Source organism: Octodon degus, unplaced genomic scaffold, assembly GCF_000260255.1.
Source record: "Octodon degus isolate 3935 unplaced genomic scaffold, OctDeg1.0 scaffold00053, whole genome shotgun sequence".
NCBI classification, from domain to species: Eukaryota; Metazoa; Chordata; class Mammalia; order Rodentia; family Octodontidae; genus Octodon; species Octodon degus.
Window position 1 is genome coordinate 5,049,885 of NW_004524629.1, and position 24,500 is coordinate 5,074,384.

Sequence of the window (24,500 nt, forward strand, 5' to 3'; positions counted from 1 at the left end):
CAAAACCTTTACACAGAGTAAGTTGTTTTGGATCTCTTATATTTTCATAATTACCTAATTTACTACTCTCCATTTTCCAGGTATAAAGCCATAATTCTAGGTTTATTTACAGTAAGTTTAAATGATTGAGCCCTTTTTTTACTTTGAGTGTATTTGATAAAGGGTCTCACTATGCAGCTCAGACTTGTAGTGATCCTCCAGTTTTCAGCCTCCCGGGCACTGGGATTACAGGTGTGAGCCACTATACCCTGTCTCAGTGGCTGGCTCAGTGTGCCTGAGGGCAGGTCCAGTGCAGCATGTGGTTCTGGGGATCGAATTCTGGTCCCTACACTTTAGTCTGCTGAGCTGTCTCACCTGCCTTAGCTCTTTATATTGCCAGTTCATATTTTGTAGATAAGTAGTCTGATATTTTTCTTTTTTTCTTTTTTTTACAGAACCGGGGAATTGAACTCTGGCCCTTGTGCTTGCCAGGGAAGCGCTAATTCCACTGAGCCATCTCCCTGGCCCCTGATATTTTTCTTCTAGTTAATATTTTCAAGTTTTCTAGGCTATTTGACTTCAGTTAATTTACATATTATAAGAAACTTTAGTTTAGGTCTTTCGTTATTCTTCCCGTAGTAGTCAAAAAGTTGCAAATCTGCTTTTAGTTCTTTCCTTCCCAATACATACATGGATTTTGTTTTGTGCTAAAAATTATCTGATAAAGTGTTCTTCTAAATTTTTGTCCAATATTTATCAGTATTCTCAGCTTTTAGTTTATGCTAGGAAAACAAACAGTTATGAGCAAGTATGAGCAAAAATGAGCAAGTATCCACTTTAACTAGTGGATTTATGTTTATGTTGCTCAGTAGGCTCAAACATAATAGGCTTTTCTTAAATCTTAGTAATTGCTGTAATTATTTGACATTAACATTATTGTTTCATAGTAAGGATCTTAGGGAATGTTTTTGAAACTGCTAACCCTTTGTCTTACCTTTCTTTTCGCTGAGACAAAACACCCAACACCTACAGTTAAAGGAAGAAAGGCTTACTTGGCTCAGAGTTTGTAGAGATTTCAGTTTATAGTCTGCTGGCTTCAGGCAGAGAGACATGACAGAGGGATGTTCCAGAGGAGAAATAGTTCATGGTGGGTAGAAGGCAGAGAGCTTCAAGAAAATGAGCTTCAATCAGCAAGCAACTATAGCAGATCCTTTCTGCCCTTTATATATTCTATCTAGGCTACCTGGATTAGGGTGAGTCCCAAACTAATCACTAGACTAATTTAGTAATTACATATCCTTAATTTGAGAATCACACACTTGATCCAGCCACTTCTGAAAAAGCCCTGCTTATGACTGCATGAAGCTTTGGGAGAACATCTAGACACAAACCATAACACCCTGTATTAGAAATTTGATGTAGTGGAAAATAAGATTGATTTTTACTAAAAACCAATGCTTGCTTTAGTTTATAGTGTAATCACAGTATAGCATGGATTCATTTTACCATTAACAAAAAACATGTTTAATTCTGTCATTCATTATTTTCTTTAACCATATTTTTAAAGTATTTTATTTGAAAGAGAAAAAACACAACAGAGCTTCAAAAAACATTAGTAGAGAGTTCTAATATTTATACATTTTATATTGCTTTTGTAGTATTCAGAGTGCAAGATAGTCATGAAATATTATCCAAACAATATTAGCACAAACTTTTCTTTGCAATGAACTAAGAGAAACTAGCTGCATAACCATCTTAACAATCTTGTGTTTAAATATACTTTTTTTCTTTTCCCCTTCCTTTCCCCTTTGCTCCATCACAGTTTATCTTTTATTTTGAATAGTTTCTTTCCAATTCACAATATCTATTGTACACTTGGAACCTTATTTACTTGTTCAGTTTCTCACACTAGTGAGGTAGTGTGGTGTTTATACATATGGGTCTGATTTATTCCACTTGTGAGTATTGTCTTGAGTTGTGTCCATTTAGCTATAAAAGGCTCCAGTTTAATCCTTCTTTATGACTAATACTCCATTATATTAAAAAAATCCTACATAGTTTGTATTCATTCCTGAGTTGATGGGCATTTGAGTTGTTTGCAAGATTTTCCTATTATAGTTGTGCTACTATAAATGTGGTGTATATATATCACTGTGGCATAATGTTTTTAAATTCTTCTGGAAAGATACCCAAATTAGCAATAGCTGGGTCAAATGGGGACTCCAACCTAGTTTTTAAAGGAATCTCCGTACTGATTTCCACAGTGGTTGTACAAGTCTGTGCTCCCACCAACAGTGGAAAAGGCTTCATTTTTCTTTAATCATATTTGAAGTGTTGTTTACCTTGCAGAATATTCTCAAAACTAACAACAGATTTTTAGAAAATCCTTTAAGAAACTCTTTGTTTTTAGGGGAACCTGAACATATAATAGGTCATTAGTATAATTAAAAAATCCTTAATATACAAGAGGTACTATCTGTCTTGGAAATCAGATCTTTAAGTAGACTTGTGAATAAATTTAACAGTTTCACTGAGTTTACTTAGGAAAGATAGTAATCATACAGAAATTTAAAGATAGCAAAAAATTTTAATACTTTGTATGTCAAAGTAGTCTCTGAGATAGTTTATTCCTTGAAATTATTAGAAGAATAATAAAATTTTGCAATTGGTAGAACCTTAGAATTCAGAGCAAGCCTATTTATTTCAAAAGAAGATATATTAGTGGAATTTAGATCTAGAATCTTATTGTTTCTTTTGTGATTCCAGCCACTAAACTGCTTTTATTACTAAATATCATAACTTACTTTAAATATGTTTGGTGTTAAATCATGTGGATAGGGCTCTCTCTGAGTTTTCTCTCAAACATTTGTTTCATTTACTTCATAGTGTCTTTTTTTTTTTTTTCCTTTGCAATAAAGTCATTTTAAAGATGAATGAGAAAAAATTGGAAACAACTTCCCAACAGCGGAAAATTCCTGAATGGATGTCAGTGCAGAATAAAGGATGTAATACAGAAGGAAAAAAGGTATAGTGTTCATTTACTATTTTTTAATTTATTAGTACAGTACATGTTTAAAGTATGTAAATATTATGTTCCCCATGGAGAATTGGCAGTGCACATAACACGTCCTAATTTATTTTCAGCCCCTTTCTGTCTTTCCATCCCATCTCCCTCCTTCAATCCTGTCTCCCTCCATCTCTTGCTTTCCTTTCTACTCTTCTTCCCCACTTCCTATTATCTCTCTTATTTTGCCTTCGGGCCTGTTATGTAAGAGAAACCATATGCTATTTGAGCATGTGTGTCTGATTTATTTCACTTGACATTGATTCCAGGTAAATCTATCTTCTTACAGATGACTTAAGTTCACTGTTTTTTATGGCAGAGTAGTACTACAGTGTGTATATATACCACATCTTTTCTTTCAGATGGAGAATTTAAAGTTGGCAGTTCAGTGAGTCAACCCTCTTTTTTTTTTGTAAACTTCAGGTCATTATATAGGTCAGAATATCTGTTTTGTGAATTAACCAGGATCTAGTTGTTGAATGCCTGAAGCAGAATAAATTTTAATTGGGTTAGTAAAATGAGAATTCTTAGTGTATAGTTCATCTTTTTATATCTAGTTTCTACAGTTGATCTTACTAGTTTGTTCCAATTCAGATATTAATTTAGACAGCATTAACAGTGGTGATTTTTTTTTTTGGGTAAGCCTTAAGTTCTAATAGATTTAAAATCTGGTAACCCTTTGTCAGGATTTCAGTGCCACAGTATTACATTACGGCTAATGTAATTACTGAAAAAACCTCCTGGGTTAAGTAAATGCTTAATGAAAACAGATTAAAAGTTTGAAAATATATTTATTAGGGAACATAACTTTACAGTGGGATGCTTTGGCTTTTTAAAAATTGACCTTGGATTTATTATTATTAGTCTTTAAAGCATTAACTAATACAACATAGAAGTAATGATTAAATATGTCAATGAGCTTTATTATTTCAGCAAGCATTATTAATATAAATTTTACTTTATTTTGCATTTGTTTAACTCAAGTCACGTATTCAGAAGAGTGTTTTTGAAGATGATCTCTCCTTCTTAGAATTCACGGGCTCAATTGTATATAGTTATGAAGCTAGTGATTGCTCTTTCCTATCAGAAGATATTAGGTAAGATTTGAATTAGCTAATTTTACTGATTTTGGATCTTTATAGCATATTAGAGCATGTAACTATTATCTTAATACTTAGAAGTACACTGAGTTTTACATTTGAGCTATGTTCCAGAGATAATTATTTCTATGTGTAGATTATCACTAAGTTCTGTTCTTTTTTTAAATAAAATAATCATGGAATTATTTATAATGTGTCTTTTTATTACTTTAATGTTTTTACTTTTAATTCTTAAGACATTATATATAGAATTATTGAACACATTGTGTATGTTTTACCGAACAGTTGAAAAAGTTTCTAAGTATACCTTTGCATCTTAAAACATTACAATAACAATATTGAATAGTGGGCATACTGGGGTCTGTTTTATTCAGGTAGTGATAGTTGCATTGCGATCCTTAAAAAGAACATTAGAAATGATTGGTAGTACTTTTAATTATTGCTTTGTGTCCTGTTTTCTGCTTCTGAAACAAAATTACCATCTATTGGGTAAGTTATAAAGAAAATAATTTTGTTTCTCAGTGTTGGAGGCTGGGAAATCTACTAGTTATATGTTGGCATCTGAAAGGGGACATTATGCTGTGGGATAATGTGGTGAAGGGCAAAAGGAGCAGAGAGAGGGTCCAAGGGGGCTGAACTGGAGCCTACTCTCTTGGTAGCCCACCCTCTCCTGTGGTAGCAGTAATTCATTCAGGAGTGCAGAGCTCTTGTGATATTGTCACCTTTTATCAGGTCCTGCCTCCCAACATTGTTGCACTGAGGATTTCAATTTTGACATGAGTTTTAAAACCATAGCATTTTGTGAAATTAAGGCTGCATAAAGCAATTTCAGGTTCTTTAAGCATTTTACAAGCTAAAGTAGTAAGGAATTAATTCAGATCTGTTTTGAAGTTACTATATTGTATTTGCTCCTGCCCATCTCCCTTTATTGTTACTTATTGCCTTTAAGAAACAATAGAAATAGCTAGGGCATGGTTGCACATACCTTTATTGTTAGTAAATACACTGAGATAGAGTATTTTGAGTTTGAGGCAGCCTGGGTTACATGATGAGATATGTCTGAAACCCTGCCTCTTAAAAGCAGAAGTACATGTTCTCCTGGTGATAGAATTTATTTAGAAATGCACTCAGGTGTCCTGTCTTCCACTCTAGTATTCTGGCCACTTTTGTATCTCATTGTATGGAATTCAGTTAGACTAACAAGGTAAAAATTAGTATGATTATATATAAACTTTACCAACATTTGCATTGCTATATAAGGAAATAATCATAAAGAATTCTTTATAAAGAATTCTTCAATAATTAGAAGAATTTTGAGTTTTGAGAAGTTGTAAGGCAAAGTTTTTGTTTTGTTTTATATTCCCCCTCTTCTGACCACTTTTAAGGTTTACCCCTTTGTGTGTGTGTGTGTGTGTGTGTGTGTGTGTGTGTAGTGGGTACTGGGGATTGAAAGCAGGACCTTAGCACTGGACTGCATCCCCACCCCTTTCAGTTTCTTTCAAGAGAGGGTATTGTTGCCTAGGTTGGACTCAAACTTGCAGTCTAGCTTCAGCCTCTTCAAGTGCTGTGGATATAGGCATGCACAACCATGCCTGGCTGACTTTGAACATTGTTAATATAAGAACTTCCCTACAATTTGATTATGTTGTGTCTTTGTATAGTGTGATTTGTGTTTATCCTGCTTAGGGTTCATTGAGGCTTTTTTTTTTTTTTTTAAATTTGTAGGTTTATAGTTTTCATCCAATTTGAAAATTTCTTCTCTCATCCTACAATTCTTTTCTCTTTCTGGACTTTCAGTAAGTTAAACTGCTTGATACTATGTTCTTTCAATCCCCCAACCCCTGTTGTGTCTTCAAGTTGGTTTAGATGTTTTTCTTTTGTATTATCTGATCTGCTGTTTATCTTTTCCTGTAAATATTTTGTTTTAGGTTTTTTTTTTTATTTCTAGAAGTTTTATTTAAAGATTTATCTACCATTTTGTTCTTAATGTTTCATGCTTTTGTTTAAATTCTTGAACATTTTTTAGCATATTTATAGTAGTTTTAATATATTTATTTATCTTGTTAATTTCATTTTTCTGGCTTTCCCCCCCTTGTATATTGAGTGATTACTGTCCTGGATATGGCTCACATTTTCCTGTTTATCTCATGGCTGTTAATTGTGCTGATTAGATGTTGTGAGTTTACTTTGTTGAATGTTAGATTTTTGTCATCTTTCAGAGCTTTATTCATCAGTTCTTTGAAGATCAGCTTTATATATTGAGACTTATGTTTAAACTTTACTTACTCACTTTCAGTTTCTGAGACAAAGTAACCAACACCTGCAGCTGAAGGAGGGGAGACTTATTTTTGACGCATGTTTTAGAAGTTTCAGACATTACTGGTTGGTTTGGTTTATGCAGACATGGAGAAGTGGGAGAGTTGGGTAGGGGAAAGGTGCTCACCTCAGGGCAGCAAGGAAACAGAGCCAAGGGCGTAGCAGAAAAGGAACATACGTTCTTCCAGATTATGCCCATGGTGACTTCCCTCTTTGGACAAGTTCCTATCTCTTAACAGCAAGTCAGCTATAATGCCCCATCACCTAGACACTTTCCAATGAAACACATAAGGTTTGGGGCTACTTTAGGTAGAAATTATAACAGGTTAGGTTAAGTTACCTTTAGTCTAATAGCAATTTAAAGGATGACTCTTCTGCTTTGTGACTGTTCTGCTAAGTGAAATAAATCAGACACAGAAAGTTAAATATGGGATAGTTTCTCTTCTATGAGAAACTCAAAAATATAAATAATTTAAAGAGCAGAATAAAAGATAGATGATAGGAAGCAGGGAGGTAGATCTTTTACAGATGGGAAGAGACCTAAGAATGGAGGGAGATGATAAGGGGAACAAAAAAGGATTAGGATGTGATATTTGTATGTATTGCTTCGCTACAAGGAATGTACTCATGTATTGTAAACATGTAATAAAATAAAAGATACTAAAAAACGCAGGACCCTCGTGGGGTATGCTGGTTTCCCCAAATGATCAACAATAATTTCTACTATAACTTTTGAGAACTTTAAGCCCTTGTACCCCAGTGTAATCCCTAGGAATGGTTCAGTTTAAAGCTTCCCTCATTGTTCTTTGCCTAGCTTCATATAGTTCCAGGGTACTAATGAATGTCTTAATATTCTGTAAATACTCAAGGAGACCCTATGAAGACTTCAGAGTTCTTCCTGCCATGTTCCTCTGTAGTATTTTTCCCCCACAACTCTCAGCGGCCTCAGCTTCTCTAGCTGTGAATTCTAGCTCCACCACTCAATGTTCTTCTTGGGATTCCTCTTCCTGTTCATTTGTCTGGAAAGTGATTCCAAAATGCAAAATGCTGAGGCAACTGTAAGGCTTTCCTTTAGAATTCCCTTTCCTCAGAGAATGGAGTCCTGCATAGCTTGTTGGGTTTTGTGTAATTATCAATTTGTGTTTGGTAGAAGGATGAGTCTGGTTTCCGTTATTTTATCTTGGCTTGAAGCAAAAGTTGAGTTTTTAATTTTTAAAATATATTTTAAAATTTAAAACTTGTAGAAAAAGCAAATATAAGTAGTAATAGGTAATAAATAGACACACATATTCCTCCTACCTATTTTATAAAATACATATTTTTTTCTGATTCTGGGGGTTGAACCCAGGGATTTTTAAACCAAGCTATAGTTCCAGTCCTTTTAATTTTTTTAATATTTATTTATTTATTTATTTTTTGAGACATAGTCTCTTTAAGTTAACCAGGCTCTGCTCAGAGTTGTGGTCTTAAAAGGACCCAGTGAAAGGAATGACAGCAGATGACTAAAGCCACCCTTCCCCTTTCTGCACTGTATGTACTTTATTTCTCAATGTGCATGTCAAAGAAGCTAAAAATCGGTTTGAGTCCTCAGAGTCTCAGCAGCTCACAATGGAGTCAGAAAATCAACTTCATCCTTCATTCATCTTTCACTCTTAGTAGTGATAATTACTGCCATGTTAAACAACTAGCTCTCAGGCCTCCATTGAAAAGGATTATGGCTTTTAAGACACTTCCGAGAAAAGCTTAATAAAGAACTACCCAGATAGACACAGACAGGGTGGTAAGAACTGAGTCTGTGGATGCAGAAGCAAAGCTCACGTGCCATTAATCACTTCCCCTTTCGCAATTTGAGCCATGTTAAGCAGACACTGGCATGCTGGTGCACACCATGTGCTCATGTGTCCGCTGTTCCACACTGCCAAATACTGGCATTCCTTGCCCTTCCCTTGAGAAATATGCTGGTCAAACAACTTTTTAAGCATTCAAAAAGCTGTGGTCTTTCTACCTCAACTTTATGGCATACTAGTATTACAGGCATGTACCACCATGTGTGGCTTCTTAGTAAACTCCTTAATAAAATCTTGACATTTACTTTCTTCAAATCTTTATTAAGGGTTACAACAATAGAATACAGTTGAAACCATATATATGATTGATATATATATATATATATATATATATATATTATATATTTTCTTAAAATTTTTTTATTTTCTGAATTTTTCCCCTGTGCCCCTTTTAGATAACTTCTATCATAAAGTCAATGTTTAGCATTCTCTTACATGCTTTTAGTATTACTTCATAATTTTATATCCCAAAATATATATCACTTCATTTGTTTAAAAACATTTACAAATGCTATCAAATTATATGTGTAAGTGTACTGACATGTCTTTCCTTTAGCACAATATCTTAGATATAGTAGTTCTATTTCAACTTTTTTCTATTCTACTGTTTTAATATTTTACTATATGTCCATTTTCTTATTGCTAGACAGTTCTTTTCAGTTTTTTTTTTTTTTTGCCAATAGGAATAATGTTGCATTGTACCTTCTTAATGTCCATGTCTTTATATGCTATACTAGAGTTTCATGTATTTATGAGAGAAGATTGTCAGGTCATGCATAGTATTTGTGCATCTTCAAATAGATATTGTCAAAAGTTTTTCCAAGAGAATTTTTACCAATTTAGGTGTTCATTAGAAATGAGCAGTCCAAACCATAGATGTGCTTTGTAGCCTTGATATTATGAACCTTTAATTTTTGTTAATCAAATATATGTGAAATGGTGTAGAGAAAATTAGAGCTTTTATGTACTTGTCTTTATTAGCTGTTTTTATTTCTTTTTATGAATTGTGTGTTCCTGTTTTTTTTTTTTCTATTTTTAGTCTAGATTATTGTATTTCTTAATTTTTTGAGTAGCTTTTAATATTTTCTGGTTACTCATCAGTTACCTGTATAACATATACCTTTTGACAGTAGGTAGCTTGTCTTTTTAATTATTGAATGATCTCTTTAGTTATGCTAAAGTTTAACATTTTAATGCAATTAATCTTCACTTTATTTCCCCCTTTAGCAAGAGTCTGTCTGCTGGAGATGTGATAGGATTTGATTTGGAATGGCCACCACTATACAGAAAAGGAAAACTAAGCAGAATTGCACTGATTCAATTATGTGTGTCTGAGGACAAATGTTACTTGTTTCACATTTCTTCTATGTCAGGTTGGTTGTCTCTTTTTTCATTTTTTTAATTGAAATTATAATATATGAACTTTATCCCTATAAAATTAATCTCTTAGCTGGCTTTTCTCCCATCAATATTTAAATATTTAGTTTCTACCTGATTTACTTATGATCCATGTTTCATTGATGTTTTATAACATTGTGTGAGGCATAGATATTTTTCTTGTTTTGAAGGGAGAAGTGAAGTTTAGAGACTGTTAATGATGAGGGATATACTGCTGACAGTAGTAGAGTTGCCATTCAGCCCTGTTTTTGCTTATCACTTACGCATTAGGAGTTTCTGTCTTAGATAAGAACAGGAATACGTAGGGTGAATGTGTTTCTGAATTTAAGCCAAACAAAAATACAAATTTAAAAATACATGTATTTATAAGAGGTGAGAGTACTTAACAGATATTATGAAAATAACAATGTAATGCTATAGTTTTTCCCAGGGGATTAAAAATGTTGCTTGAAAATGAAAGAATTAAAAAGGCAGGTGTAGGAATCGAAGGAGATCAGTGGAAACTGCTACGTGACTTTGACATTAAATTGAAGAGTTTCGTGGAATTGACGGATGTTGCCAATCAAAAGGTAGAATGTGTGTAATTTTTCCTAAAAGTAGATAATTTTGTGTTTTTACACAATATACTTTCTATCTGAATGTTATATTTTTGAAAAAATAATTTAAGCTATATTTTTTTTTACTGCAATAGAGAAGTTCTCTGGATTGTATTAGGGTATAACATTTCTAGTTTTATTCGTGGCCTGGTTATTTGATGCTGTTTTGGGATATCTAATATTAGCAGGAAGTAACTTTTGCTATATTACCTTTTCATTACTTCTAGTTGAAATGTGCAGAGATCTGGAGCCTCAATGGTCTGGTTAAACATCTCTTTGGTAAACAGCTTCTGAAAGACAAGTCTATCCGCTGTAGCAATTGGAGTAATTTCCCTCTCAGTGAGGATCAGAAACTGTATGCAGCCACGGATGCTTATGTATGTACTTACAGATCTCAAAGCTGGGGTGGTTTTTGAAACCTCATTATACATTTACTTTATAGAATTTTCGTTGTGGCTATGGCATAAGTTCAACTAAGATAGTATCAGCTTGGCATTAAAAAAATGCTTTCATCAAGTGAAATTTAGTTCTTGCTATAAATTAGCAGTACCAATCAACAGATTGTTGAGTGCTATTTATTTTCACTGTCATGATTCCAAAATAATGTTCAATTTGTGGGCAAAAGAAATGTGAAATTGCTGAAAACGTGAAAGTCTAATAAGCTTTGGCTCAGCAAGCACAAATGGTATTGATGATGTATTTGATAGGGAGCAATTCAGAATAAGAATAATTATCAAACACTTTATATATTGCAGCTGGCCTTATTTCTTATATTTATATTTAAACTATAGTGAAAATGTAGAAAAATTGTCTCCATATTCAACTTGTTGCTTTTGTTTTATATTTACAGGTTTGTAAATGGAGAAATCTGAGTGTTATATGTTGCTCTGTTTTGTGTATGTCTGGTTTAAAGTATAAATATATTTTTTCCACAGTGATTTTTTTTCCCATTAATTGGTAATTATTTATTAATGAATATATTTTTGTTTCCCATTTGCCTCTATTTTTAGGAGTCGAAACTCATTTAATTTTTAACCAGAAAAAAATTGATTTTTGTCAAAGGTATATGGCATAATAGTTCTTTTAAAAAAGTACAGTACCTGTTGAGAGTAGGACAAGTTCTGTACCATTTTGATTCATAAAAATTCAGTGTGATTTGATTTTTCCTGTTAACAGTATTTACAAGGAGGACTTTTCACACACTAACATTCTCAGCTGATTTAATAGAATGGAAGGAAGTAAATATCTGTGGTCAAAACAAACTTCTCTCCTAAGTATGTATTTTGTGAGAGTTTATTTACAAAGATTTTAATTTGGATATTTGCCTATACCTTTAAGTGTTAGTAAAAAGTTAAACTCTTTGAAGAATGAGGTAGCTTTCTCCATTCTCATAATTCTGTGGTGATTAAGTGAAGACAAATAGATGTACATGTAGCAGTATTAGGTTGAATTTAGTTTTGGGGTGCTTTGGGAGGAGTCATTCTATGGATTTTTCTAAAGGTAGGATATAGAATATTACTTAACTTATATTTATTCAGATTGCTCTTTTTTTAACCCCCTTCTGTTTTGCCACAGGCTGGTCTCATCATTTATCGAAAATTAGAAAGTTTGGGTGGTACCATACAGATGTTTGACACAAATACAGGTATGTTATAGACTGAGAATGAATGATAAAGTGTATTTATTGTTTGTTTTGTGAGGTTTATCCACACATGGTGAAATACTGTTTTTCTTCAGAATGACAGTATTCACAGGTTTGTAAAGTGTTGTGTGTTATTACAACTTTTCTTCTTATTAGTGCCTGTCTGCAGTACATATGAATTGCATGCCTTGTGAGGAGTTGGTGCATGTGCAGCACATCCTAATTCTTTTTTCATCGCCTTCACCTTCCTCTTTCTCCCTTCCTTCAATCTCTTGATCCTCTTATTTGAAAAATGTCTATCTCCCTACGTCCTAGTACCTTTTTTATTTTGCCCTTTATATTTTGTTTTCTTATATAAGAGAAGCCAGACAGTATTTAAGCTTGTGTACTTGTTTCATCTCCCTTAACATTCTTGTCTTAGGATATATCCATGTTCCTACAAGTGACTCAAGTTTAACATTCTTCATGGCAGAGTAGTACTCCATTATGTAAAAATGCCACATTTTCTTTATTCATCTGTTGATGGACATATAGCCCATTTGTAAGATTTAACTTTTATGATTTTTGTTTCCCTATAGATATGCGTATGAACATACCAGTATAACTTTAACTCCTTTGAAAAGATACCTTGGAGGGGAATAGTTGTGTGAAATGGAATTTCTTCTGTCCTTAGCTTTTTGAGGAATCTCCATATTGATTTACATAATGGTTGTACCAGTTTGCATTCCTTCCAACATTTAGAGAGGCTCCTTTTCTCTGTGGCCTTGCCAGCCTTTGTTACTATTTGATTTCTTTATGGTAGAAATTATTTCTGTGTTAAGATAAAATTTTAGTGTTGTTTTAGTTTGCATTTCCGTAATTACCAGAGGTAAATGTTTACTGACATTTCTTCATGTATTTATTGGACATTTGTACTTCTTTTGAGGAGTGTCTGTTCATTTTAGTTGCTTATTTTTTGATTGGGACGTCTCTGTTTTGGATGGAAATCCTAATTTTTTTGAGCTGTTTATATATTCTAGATCTTCTGTTGTGGTTACTCTTCTTTTGTTGCAGGGACAAATACCCAACACCCAAAATGAAGGAAGGAAAGGTTTATTTAGCTCACAGTTACTGGAAGTTTCAGTCCATACTCAGCTGGCTCCAAGGCAGACTGGCACATGGCAGACAGCAGCAGTTCACGGTGGCACAAGGCAGCAAAACAGCAAGAGCAAAAGGGAGGAGCAACAGTAACTACAGAGAACAAGTCTGTCTCCCTTATGTTGTATTCAAGCTGTTTGCCCCAGGCCAGATGTAGCACTCACACCCATAATCCCAGTGGTTCATGAGTTAATCACAAACTCTAGAAGTCAATCCTATGACTGCATAAGGCTTTGGGGGGGTCAACTAGACACAAACCATAACATCTTAGTACTTTGAAGAACAGCTATACATTTTTTTTTAACCTGTCTCGGTTGGTTTTTCTCTTTGCTCTGTTGGTTGTTTCTTTTATTCAGCAGAGGCTTTGTATTTGATATATTCTCATTTGTTGATCCTTGGTACCATTTCTTGTGTACTGGGGTTCTTTTCAGAAAGTCCTTGCGTATGCTTATGACTTCAAGAGTTTTCCTCATTTTATCTTCCAGCAGATTGTTTCCATTTTAACATTTGGCTCTTTGATCCATTGTTAGTTTAGTATATGGTGAGAGATATGGGTGTAGTGCATACAGATAGCCAATTTTCTTAGCTCCATTTATAAGAGAGGTGATTTGCCTCTGGTTTATGTTTTTGGCTCCTTTGTCCATGAGCAAATAGAGTAATGTGATTGGGTTTTTTCCTGCATCCTCTATTCCGTTCCATTGATCCACATACCTGTTTTTGTGCCAGAACTATATAATTTTTATCACTGTTGTTTTCTTGCATAGCTTCAAGTCCAGTGATATGATGTCTCCTACTTTGTTATTCTTATCCAGAATGCCTTTTATTTTATTCTGTTTCTTTTTGGTTCTGCATGAATTTTGGGATTGTTTTCTCTAGTTCTGTGCAGAATGCTATTGGTATTTTGATTGGGATTGTGTTAAATCTGTATATCAATTCTGGAAGAATTCCTATTTTGACTATATTGGTTCTGCCTATCCAGGAATGGGCATTTTTTCATTTTTCTGATGCCTTTATCTCCTTTTTTTAGAGTATTGAAGTTTTTATTGTAGAAGTATTACAGTTCGTTGGGTAGGTTAATTTTTAAGTATTTGATTATTGTTGGTGCCAATGTGAATGGTATTTTTTGTAATAACTTTCTCAGTGATTTCATTATTGACATACAGGAACATTTAATTTTTGTTGTGTTGATTTTGTATTGTGCTACACTGCTGAATTTGGGTATTCTACTAGTTTCTTGATGCAGTTTTTAGGTTTTTGTATAGGATCAGTGTCATTTGCAAATAATGATAATTTGACTTCTTCCTTTCCTATACATATCCCTTTTTTTCTATCCTGATTGCTCAAAACTAATATTTTGAGTACTATATTCAGTAGGGTGGGATAGTGGACATCCTTGTCTTGTTATTGATCTTTGAAGAAAAGGTTTCAGTTTTTCCCCATTTAATATGATGCTGAAAGTAAGTTTGTAATAAATGGCTTTTATGAGATTGAGATAATGTCCTCCTAAACCTATTTTCTTCAGTATTTTTATTATACATAGATGTTGAAATTTGTCAAAGGCTTTTATTGCAGTTATTGAGATGATCATGTGATTTTCATCCTTTTATTTGTGTGATGAATTAGATTTATTGATTTGTGTATGTTGCACAATCCTTTTGTCCTTGAAATGAAGCCGACTTGGTCATGGTATATGGTCTTTTAGATTATTTGAAGATTTTTCATATATATTCATTGAAGAGATTGGGCTATAGTCCCTATTTATTTAGTATTTTAGAGAATGATCTACAGGGTGCTTAGGGTCTCACTTCCAGATCAGACGCATAGTAATTCTCCTGTTTATAGCCTCCCAAGGGCTGGGGTTATGTGCCGCCCCGACCAGTCTCAGTGCACGCTGGGGGCGGGGCCCACATGGCAGGCTCAGGGATCAAAGCCCTGCAAGTTCCCTTTTTTTGTTGGATCCCTCTCTGGATTTGGAATCAAGACAATGTTGGCTTTCAGAAATGACATTAGGAGTACTGTTTCCCTTTCAGTTTGATTACCGAGCTAGAGGAGTATTGATGTTAAAGGTTGCTTACAGTTTTTATAGAATTCAGCAGTGAGCCGGACTTTTAGATGGTAGGTTGTTTTATTACTGATTCAGTTTCACTACCTGTTACTGGGTTATTCAGAGTTCCTGCATATTTTGGTAGTGGCAATTCACGTGTGTGTAGGAATGTATCATTTCTCAATTTTTCAATTTATTGGTGTATATGTTTGCAAAGTATTTGCTAATAGTTATCTGGATTTATATGATGTCCATTGTGATTTTGCCTTTTTCATACCCAATTGCACTGATTTGAGTTTTTTCTTTCCTTTTTTGGGTAAGATTGGTACCTTTCTTATTGTCATTGCTGGTACAAAATACTCATCATGAACAAGTTAAAGGAGGAAAGGTTTATTTTAATTTACATTTTTATACAGGTTTCATGCTATAGTCTATTGGTTCCAAGCCAGGGTGACATGGTAGAGGAGAAACTGTTCATGGCATGGTAGGCAGGACAAGGAGCTTGCTTTCCTTCTTTTGCTTTATATTTCATCATCCAGGTGGGTAATCTATTAATTATAAGTGCTATCTATACTCAGGGTGGAGCTCCCCTCTTCAGTAATCCCCAATATACAAAATCAACCAGTGGACTGATTCAGTTATCATACCACCATAATCCAGGACCACACACATGTGATTCAGCTACCTCCAATAAGCCACATCTACAAGTGCATAAGGTTTTGGGGGATATCTAGGTATAACCCATAATATCCCTTCCCTGACCCTCAAAAGACTTGTGTTGGGCTGGCCAAATAGCTCAGTAGATTAAAACACCTGCAAGCAGGTGCAGGGGCTGGGGATTTGATCTCCAGTGCTGCTGTGCCGGCCCTGCCCATAGGGTGCACTGAGATGGTAATTGAGACTGGGTGTGGTGGTGCACGCCTGTAATCCCGGCTGTGAACAGGCGGATCACTATGAGTCCAATCTAGTAATGAGACCCTGAACACTTTGTAGACTTTCCTAAAATACAGAAAAAAAAAAGAAAAGAAAAAGACTTAATGTGTATTCCTTTATGCAAAATACATTTAGTTCATTTCTAAGAGCCGTCAGAGTCCCAACAAGTTTTAGCATTTCTGAAAAGTCCAAGTCTAAAAAGTCTCTAAGATTTATTGCATGCTCTTGGCTACAAGTCCTTGTAAAAATGTAATAAAAGTTAAGCATTTCCAACCTACAATGGCACAAGGTAAACATTCCCATTCCAAAAGGTAGAGTAGTGGTATATATTGAATGGGACCAAAGCAAGACCTAAATCAACTGGACAAGCATTATATCCCACGGTTGTATGTTCAACATCTGTTGCAGGGTGGCAAAATACGAACTCCAAAAGGCTTGGGTGACTCCGCCCCAGTCGCACTGCCAAGTGGTGGTGACCCTCATAGCTTCTTTCTTGGGCCAGTGTTGTAGTGAGTTTATAAGGGAAAAAATTTAATACAGGACACATAATTTACAGGATTATTTTATAATATTCACCCAAAGAGTCAAATTCAAGGATTGGGGGAGATCTGTCCACAGACTAGAGACCCCAAGTATCCAGCTGAGGGCCTGAATCCCATGGCAATGCCCTACATAAGTCCAGCTAAAGATCTATAGCCCATGGCAACATCCCACATGAGTCCAGCTGAAAGTCTAGAGTTCACAACAATGCCTCATGCAAGTCTGTATCAAGATTTGCCCTGGAAAAGCCTAGAGCTCACTGGTGGAAGTTAGGTAGTCCATACCAGAGAAATAAAAAATCTATGCCAACAGTATGAGGGGTCTGTACTGGAGCCAGGAAGTGCTCAAAGTATGGACCTGAGCTCCCCTGGAGCCAGGAAGTGCTCAAAGTACAGACCTGAGCTCCCCTGAAAAGCAGCACAGCCATCCTCAGCAGCAGTGGAGACTGAGCTCCATGAAGAGAACAGCGGAGTTCATATTAGGAAAACCAGCATAACAAGCTTCTTCATACGTTCTTCCTTTTGTCTGCTGGTCCTCTGTGCTTACCTCCTCTCCCTGGCTTTGGCCTTGTCCATGATTAGATTGCTAGTCTAGCGTATGCTGCCAAGAAGAAGTGAAATGTAGAACCAGGATGAAATTAGGAATGACTGGGTTGTGGTGTGGTGGCACTAACTTGCTTATTACACCTTCTTGCATGTCTAACTAGTATTGACATTAAAGTGAAATTCATCAGAGTTAAGGATTAGAATTTTAGGTGTGCTACCTGTGGCAAACTAATAATAGGGAGGGAAAAGCATTGACAAGGAAGAGAAAGATTCATGGATGAGGAGTTATGTAATGATTTTAGCTATGTGAAAAGAGAAAAAAGTTTTAAGATAGCAAAGGGGAGGGAGCCTGTCAGCACTTAGCCATCTAGATTATATCTCAGAGGACAGTCAAAGTCAGAGATGAGTTAGGGATGAAAAGCCCCACAGAACTCTTGTGTCTAATATTTGTGTGGAGGCTCAGATACTATAGGAGTTACCATAGGCATGGGAGGAAATGAGGAAATGTCGTATGCAGAAAGCCAAATGAAGAATGTGTTTCGTTGAGAAAGATTTTTATCAGCTGTTTTAACTTCTGAGGACCAATATTTATCTATTAACTTTGGCAATGTGTCACTTATTTCTAATCTACCACCATAGTAGCTTTTCTGATTGACTGAAAGAGCATATGCTATTAAAACAAAAAAGTGTCCAGAGGCTTTTGAAACAGAAGGTAATATAACCATAGCAAGAGAGGAGACTGGAATGATGTGGATGGAGAGCATATTAATGTGACTGGAGGGTTGAGTTAAATCTAAGGAGTTAAATCTAAGTTTGCGTGAGTGACTTTTTTTAAAGCTTGGAAAGCGATTATTTTATTGATTCAAATAACACATATTTGTTGAGTGCTTATTATATATTAGGCACTATTCCAGGTACTAGAGAAAACTCACTGAACAAAACAGCCCCAAGCCCCTTCATTTCATTTGAGTAATAAGGGAGCAAGCCATGTAGATATCTGAAGGAAGAGACTTAGAGGAAAGCACAAAACCTCTAAAGGTGATTGGTTGCCTTATTTAAGGGATGAGTGTAGCAGAAGAGAAATGAACAGGTCTAAGAGTGGCAGGAAACAAGACTAAAAAATTGGGTTGTGCTAGATCATTTAGGGCATTGTATGCTTTGATTCTGACTATGTTTTATTCAAGCGAATTGCTATGATAATGGTTGATGAAAGAAAACATTAGAGGGTGAGGAACAGAAGAACGTGATTAAAATTTTATCTTGAAAGTGTTTTACTGGTTGCTTATGAGTACAAGTGTTTGGAAGGTAGTTGTAAGGCTATTTTGATAGTCCAGGCAAAAGATGGCAATTGTCTGTATTAGGATAATGGTACAGAGGTGGTTGGTTATAAATGGTAGATTCTTTAGGTATGTTCAAGGGTTTGTAGATGAATTCTCTGTGAAGATAGAGACTGAAAGAACAATCAAGGTACTTTGCTTGAATCAAGTGGGTATATGAAAGGTTTTGTTATTATACAAAGGTTTCATTATTTTTCTTTTCTTTTTCTTAATACAGGGTCTTGCTACACAGTTTGGATTCAAAATGATCCTTCTATTTCAGCCTTCCCAGTGCAGGGATTATAGGCATGTGCCACCACACCTAGTTCTAGGGCTTGTGGTACTGTGGATTGAACTTGGGACCTTGTGTTTGCCAGGAAGATGCTTATGCTGCTAAGCTATCTCCCTAGGAGTATTATTTCTATAGGAAGAATAGATTGGGTGAGAATAATTGAGACCCTGTGGGCATAACATAGTTTAAATGATTTTTGTTATCCAAAAGGTATGTGTTAGTTGGAAATGTGATTCTGTAGTTGAGGGGACTGGTTGAAGTTGGAGATGATTGGAACTTATAAGCATCCAGATAGTAGTGAAACAAAAAAATGTAAAATAGGGAGTCTGTGAGGGCTGGGGATATAACTCAGTGCTCTAGTGCTTGCCTAGAATGCATGAGGCCCTGTGTTCAATCCCCATTTCTAAAAAAAAAAAGAAGTGAATGAAATCAAGCACTGAAGAGGTATTGACCATTGTTGTCAAAGGTACCCCAACAGTTAGAGATCAGAAAGATGATACAATAGCAAAGAGCACTGAGAAGGGCAGGAATGAAGTAATGAAACACAGTACAGGGGCAGTGGTGTTCAAAAACCAGGTGAGAAAATGCTTTCATTGTGTGGGTGTTGGAGGAGGGGTTTATTAACAGTTTTAAAGCTTTCTGAGAATATGAGTAAGATGAGGATCTATTATTAATAGGTTTGATACACTAGAGCCCATCCCAAAGGTAGCTTTGCTGTATTATTCTTGTGAAAATTTAGTTGATTTCATTTGGGAGAAAATAGCATAAAATTTGATAGTGTTTGTAAACAACAATTTCTGGGGATTTTGCTGTAAATGGACTGGAGATATGAATACAGAATAGAGATCGGAGAGTAAGAAGATGAGGTACTTCTCTTGTTCTTGTTTCTGTTATCTTCATGGAATTAGAAGTGAGACTTGCCTGAGTAAAAGGAAGAGCCGATATTTGAAGCTCAACAAGAAAAGAATAGGTGTGAAATAGTCATCTTAAAAGTGAGAATTGAGGCCTAAATAATAGAGTTCACTTGAGATGTGTCATGAATTTAAACTCAAGTCATCATTGTTATTATTTTTAACTGAATAGTTAACTGCTTGGATGTAGGAATCATAAATAGAAACGTGGGTTGAGTTAGAGATTTTAAGTAATAAGTTCCTTGGAGAGTGAGGACCACCCAGGGAATTGAGAATCTGTATATTACAGTCATAGTTACCATATTGTAAGCAAGAAAGGAAAAGTAAGGAATGGTGGGTAGAGGGAACAGGGAGATTAATGGGCAAGGAAAAGCTGGTATGGTCAATAAATTTGTTTCTAAAAATGTCAGAATTGTTATATTGGGAAAAACATGCTGGAAAGAAAGGCATGCTGGTGTTCGGGGGTATGGGATATTTACAACTGAAATATTGGAGCGGGGATTTTTATTAGGTAATTACCAGGTCAGGGGTATAATTGTGGGAATGAGTGGCTAATACCAATTAAGGAAAAGGTTTTTGGAAATGAAGGGGGTCATGGAACAGAAAAGGGCATGCTTTTGAGAAGTACCTCTGTGGATGTTAAAATCACTAGTCATCATAATTGTAATAGTTGTGGAAGGAAAGAGAATGGGGCATGAGCTAAAATCTTCAAGAAATAAAAGACATGTTTTGAGATCACAGGATAACTGTGGGAATCAGGAATAGCAGGCTACATAGTCCAGAATTCAAAGGACCCCTAGCCTTAGATTCAGAGGAGCCGAACTTTGTGAAGATACCAACTAAACAAACAAACAACAACAACAAAAAAAAAAACAAAAAAAAAATACAGCTGGGAGAAGAAATTCTGAGAAAGGGATGAGTTTTCGGATGGAAGATAGATTTTGTACTGTGAATGGAGAATGGTGCATTAGATGGAATAAATTTGTGTATTGGGAAGATGATCACTGATTACAAAGCCTTGGGTTTGGTTTTAGTGATGAGAATAATGGAGAGTGACTCTTGGGTAAGGTTATGTTTACTGAAGTGTATCAGGTAGCAGCCTACATGGTTATATTCATTTCTGATAGAGATATAATGCAGAATAGTACAGATATTCATTTCTGCCTTCTTGTGGCTCAGTCAGTAACCAATAGGTTACAGTATATATAAATGCAGATTATTTGAAGAGCAGAAATTTGAAAGGAAGGGAAGTGACAGAGGTCATTTGGGGATTAAATAAGCCTTTTTTGGTTGGAATTCAGTTAAGGAATGAAAGGAATGAAAATGAAAATCTGTGAAAGCTTGAGAGAATGTTTTCTCTTCATGTGACTCTCCTTAGGCACACTGTACATCATTGATCACTTTCCTCTGTGCCCCCATAATCTCCTTGATCAGAAAATTTGGGACACAATTGAATTACAGGATATTACAGTAGAGGTTCTCCTATTTCCTGAATCCTTACTGACCTTGAAAGGCTAGGGCCAAAATATGGGCTGTTCTTGCAGCCCTTCTTTTTCTTTAATTTTTGGTCTGCAAACTTAAGTTGTTAACCCTCCAGAAGAGAAGCTTAATGATATTATTACCCTATAACATAGACAGTTGAGCTGAACCTTGCTATCTATCTGAATATCAAACATCTTAGACATAACATGGAACAGGTATTTTCCTTCACATATTAATATGTTAAACTTTGAGTCCCTCCAGAATATGAAGAAAAAAGATTAAGGGGCTGGGAAGATGGCTCAGTGGAATAAGCACTTCCCTGGCAAGTGCAAGGGCCTGAGTTCAATCCCCGGGTCCACCAAAAAAACCCCCAAACAAAACAAAAAATAAAAAGATTAAAAAAAAAAAAAAAGAATTAAGCATTTACATATTTTTACACAGAAATTTAGAAATCTAACCATATACAGCCTTTTAGCAGGACAGTCCTGTGACATTTTTTGTCTCATGTTTTCATTTATTACCTTTTTTTAAAAAAACAAAAATACAAAAAACCAAAGAAACAAACCTTTACTTAAGAGACATTATGGCCGTAATTGGTATGCCATGACAAGCAATACACAGTTAGAAGACCAGAATGACAGGTGTTCTAAGCATAGCCCTACCGTTACACATTGCTTTCTTCAGCACAGTTGCTTAGTTCACAGGTATCAGCATACATAGTCAGGGTGAGAGACCTACCAATTAACTGCTATTTTCAAAAACATGCTGAAGATTCTCAGGACCATTGCCTTTCCCATCTTGTGCATATAAATGTATGACTTTGCCCTGTCATATTTTCTAGCTTTTCTTCTTGCCCTGTCTTCGTTAACTAATCCTCAAATCTCGCTTTCCTTTTAATTGTATTATTTCTTTCTATTTTTATTTCTTCCTTTGAGTTCTTATACTAGGGAGACTACGATATTTACACATGTGGGTCTAGTTTATTTCACTTATGAGTATAGCTTCAAGTGGCACCCACTTATATATAAAGGCTTCGAGTTTATCATTCTTTATAGCTGAGTAGTACTCCATTGTATAAAAATACAATGGCCATAACTCATCCATATGGCTGACACTGACAAAGGATCTACAAACTGAGGTACAGGGTTTCAGGTTAAATCCTGAAGGGATTTGACTGAGCTTATCAGATACAAAAGAGACATTTCTTATTATATAGGTCTTGCTCTTTCTTGATCTTAACCATCCAGCAGAAAAGTATGAAAATGAAGTATAAAAAGTAAAGCCATATTAATATGATGGGCTGTAAAATGCTCAAGTCAACAACTTCAGACATTGACAGTCTTATGGAGAACCCTCTACTATTATGGACTATTGGACTACATTGGGATATTTTGCTGAATTCATGCACGTACAGTATTTAAATGACAATGGAATTCCCTTTTCTGACAAAACTAACCAAAAAAGGGGGATACAAATGAATGACCATTTTGTATCTGTATACTCAAAATAGGATAGATATACAGCTCCATTTTCTTAATTCAATGAAGAGAGAGGTTTGTTCTAATAGTGCTTGAGACAGGATATCAGGTCTGCATCTTGTACAATGAATAACCACTAAGACAACAATATGCAATGTATGTATTAATTATTGAAAATGTACTAGTAATCGGTTGTGAAACTGTCTCATTGCTATTTGTTTCTCAATAAAAATATTAAAAAAATAAAAGCAGTAAAAACAAAAAAGAAAATGAAAATCTGAACTAATACTATGTAATAAAGTGGCTAAAGTATCTCTGCTTTGTAGCTTAAAAATTAATACTCATTCCTGTTCCCCCCTCCCCCACCCAGTGAAGGAAATCCTACCTAGTAAAATGAAGCAACAGTTGACTGCAATCTCAGAGGAGGTAATGGATCTGGCTGAGCATTTTCCTGACACTTGGAGAAAACTGGAAAATCCACAGAGGTTGTATATCATATATTTATCAGTTCCGTTTATTCTTATTCCTGTATATTAATAATGAATTGTTCATTAAGATAGACTCATACATATTTGCTTGAATACATGCACACAGACTGATTTATATATTTGAGAATTCTTTTGTTTTAATCTTTTATTTATGTATTTTGCATAGCGTCTCTACGCAGCTTGGACTCATAGTGATCCTCCTGTCTCAGCCTCACCAGTGCTGGGATTATAGGCATGGGCCACTTTGCCCAGATTTGGTGGCTAGCATGGCATGACCAGGGTTCTGGGGCCAGTGTGACATGTGGTACTGGGGATTGAACCTAGGTCCTTGTGCTTGCCAGACATGTGCTTAGACTGCCGAGCTATCTCCCCAGCCTTCTTTGAGAATTCTTTACAGTGGTGAAATAATATATCTCAAAGTGTTAGATTTTTCTGTTGGCTACTAGAAAACTTAGTTGTAGACTACTAAAACAAAAGACTAGAAGCTAAAGAACTAACTTGAAATATTTGGACCAAATATTCTTTATATATTAATAGACCTTGAACTATACATCCTATGTATCTCTTTTTTGGAACCAGATCTTTCTGTGATCTTAATTATTGAGTGACTTCCTTGTTAAATCTCCAAAAGCACGAATGTTTTTGATCAGTGAACAATTATAATGTGTGATAATTAATTCTGAGGCAAAGAATGCTTTATAGAAATGAGCAGTTGAATTAGAAATGTAATTTATTAGATACATAACACATTAATTAAAATTAAATGTAATTCATACACCATTCATATGTGAAAGTGTTAATGTATTTTTTGGATGAGATTTGTTATGATTTTGATTGAAAGATTTAAAGAAATATCAACATTCAACTTTCTCAACATAGTTTTTTCCTGCTGCCATTGTGTTTCAGAAATTTTTATGTAAGTTTGGAAATTTATAAAAGATGCAACTTTCAAATGGGAAAGGTATCATTAAAGCCATTTCTTATTCATTTTTACATTTTTCTATAAAATTAGACAAATCACCTTTTATGCGATTTTTACATGCTAAATGTACTAGCAATTAAAATATACTATGTATTAGCAATTAAAATATCTACCTAGTGTAAATTACATGTGCTTAATCTTTTGCTTCATCACATCATAACTAAATAGGTTTTCTTAAAACTTGGGAATGGGAAATACTGTGTCTTATGAAGTTTTAGTGTCCAAATAATAACAAGTCAATTTTTTTTTTTTTTTTTTTGTAGTAAGTCGCCTGAGAATCCCATCTTAAACAATATCTGAGGATCTGATGCGACTGCACAAAAGGCCTCTCGGCAGTCAGATTATGTAATGTAAGCATGCATTTAGACTCACTTTCTGCATTTCCAGTGGAGCACTTGAGGCCACAGTCA

The 24,500-nt window shown here is 35.0% G+C and overlaps 1 protein-coding gene across 9 annotated transcripts in view; it reads left to right on the top strand.

Annotated features, from left to right (window-relative positions):
* The window catches only part of Wrn (Werner syndrome RecQ like helicase), a 154,083-nt gene that overhangs the window by 29,053 nt on the left and 100,530 nt on the right, over positions 1-24,500 (top strand). For 8 of the 9 annotated variants that reach the window (XM_023717576.1, XM_023717581.1, XM_023717583.1 and 5 more), the window contains exons 3-9: positions 2,898-3,004; positions 4,028-4,140; positions 9,534-9,679; positions 10,125-10,273; positions 10,528-10,677; positions 11,876-11,945; positions 22,991-23,105. In XM_023717576.1, coding sequence (XP_023573344.1) covers positions 2,909-3,004; positions 4,028-4,140; positions 9,534-9,679; positions 10,125-10,273; positions 10,528-10,677; positions 11,876-11,945; positions 22,991-23,105 — 839 coding nt within the window. In that variant the 5' untranslated portion in view covers positions 2,898-2,908. Of the gene's footprint in view, positions 1-6; positions 18-2,897; positions 3,005-4,027; positions 4,141-9,533; positions 9,680-10,124; positions 10,274-10,527; positions 10,678-11,875; positions 11,946-22,990; positions 23,106-24,500 lie in introns of those variants that run through there. The other variant, XM_023717580.1, reaches the window with a different exon arrangement.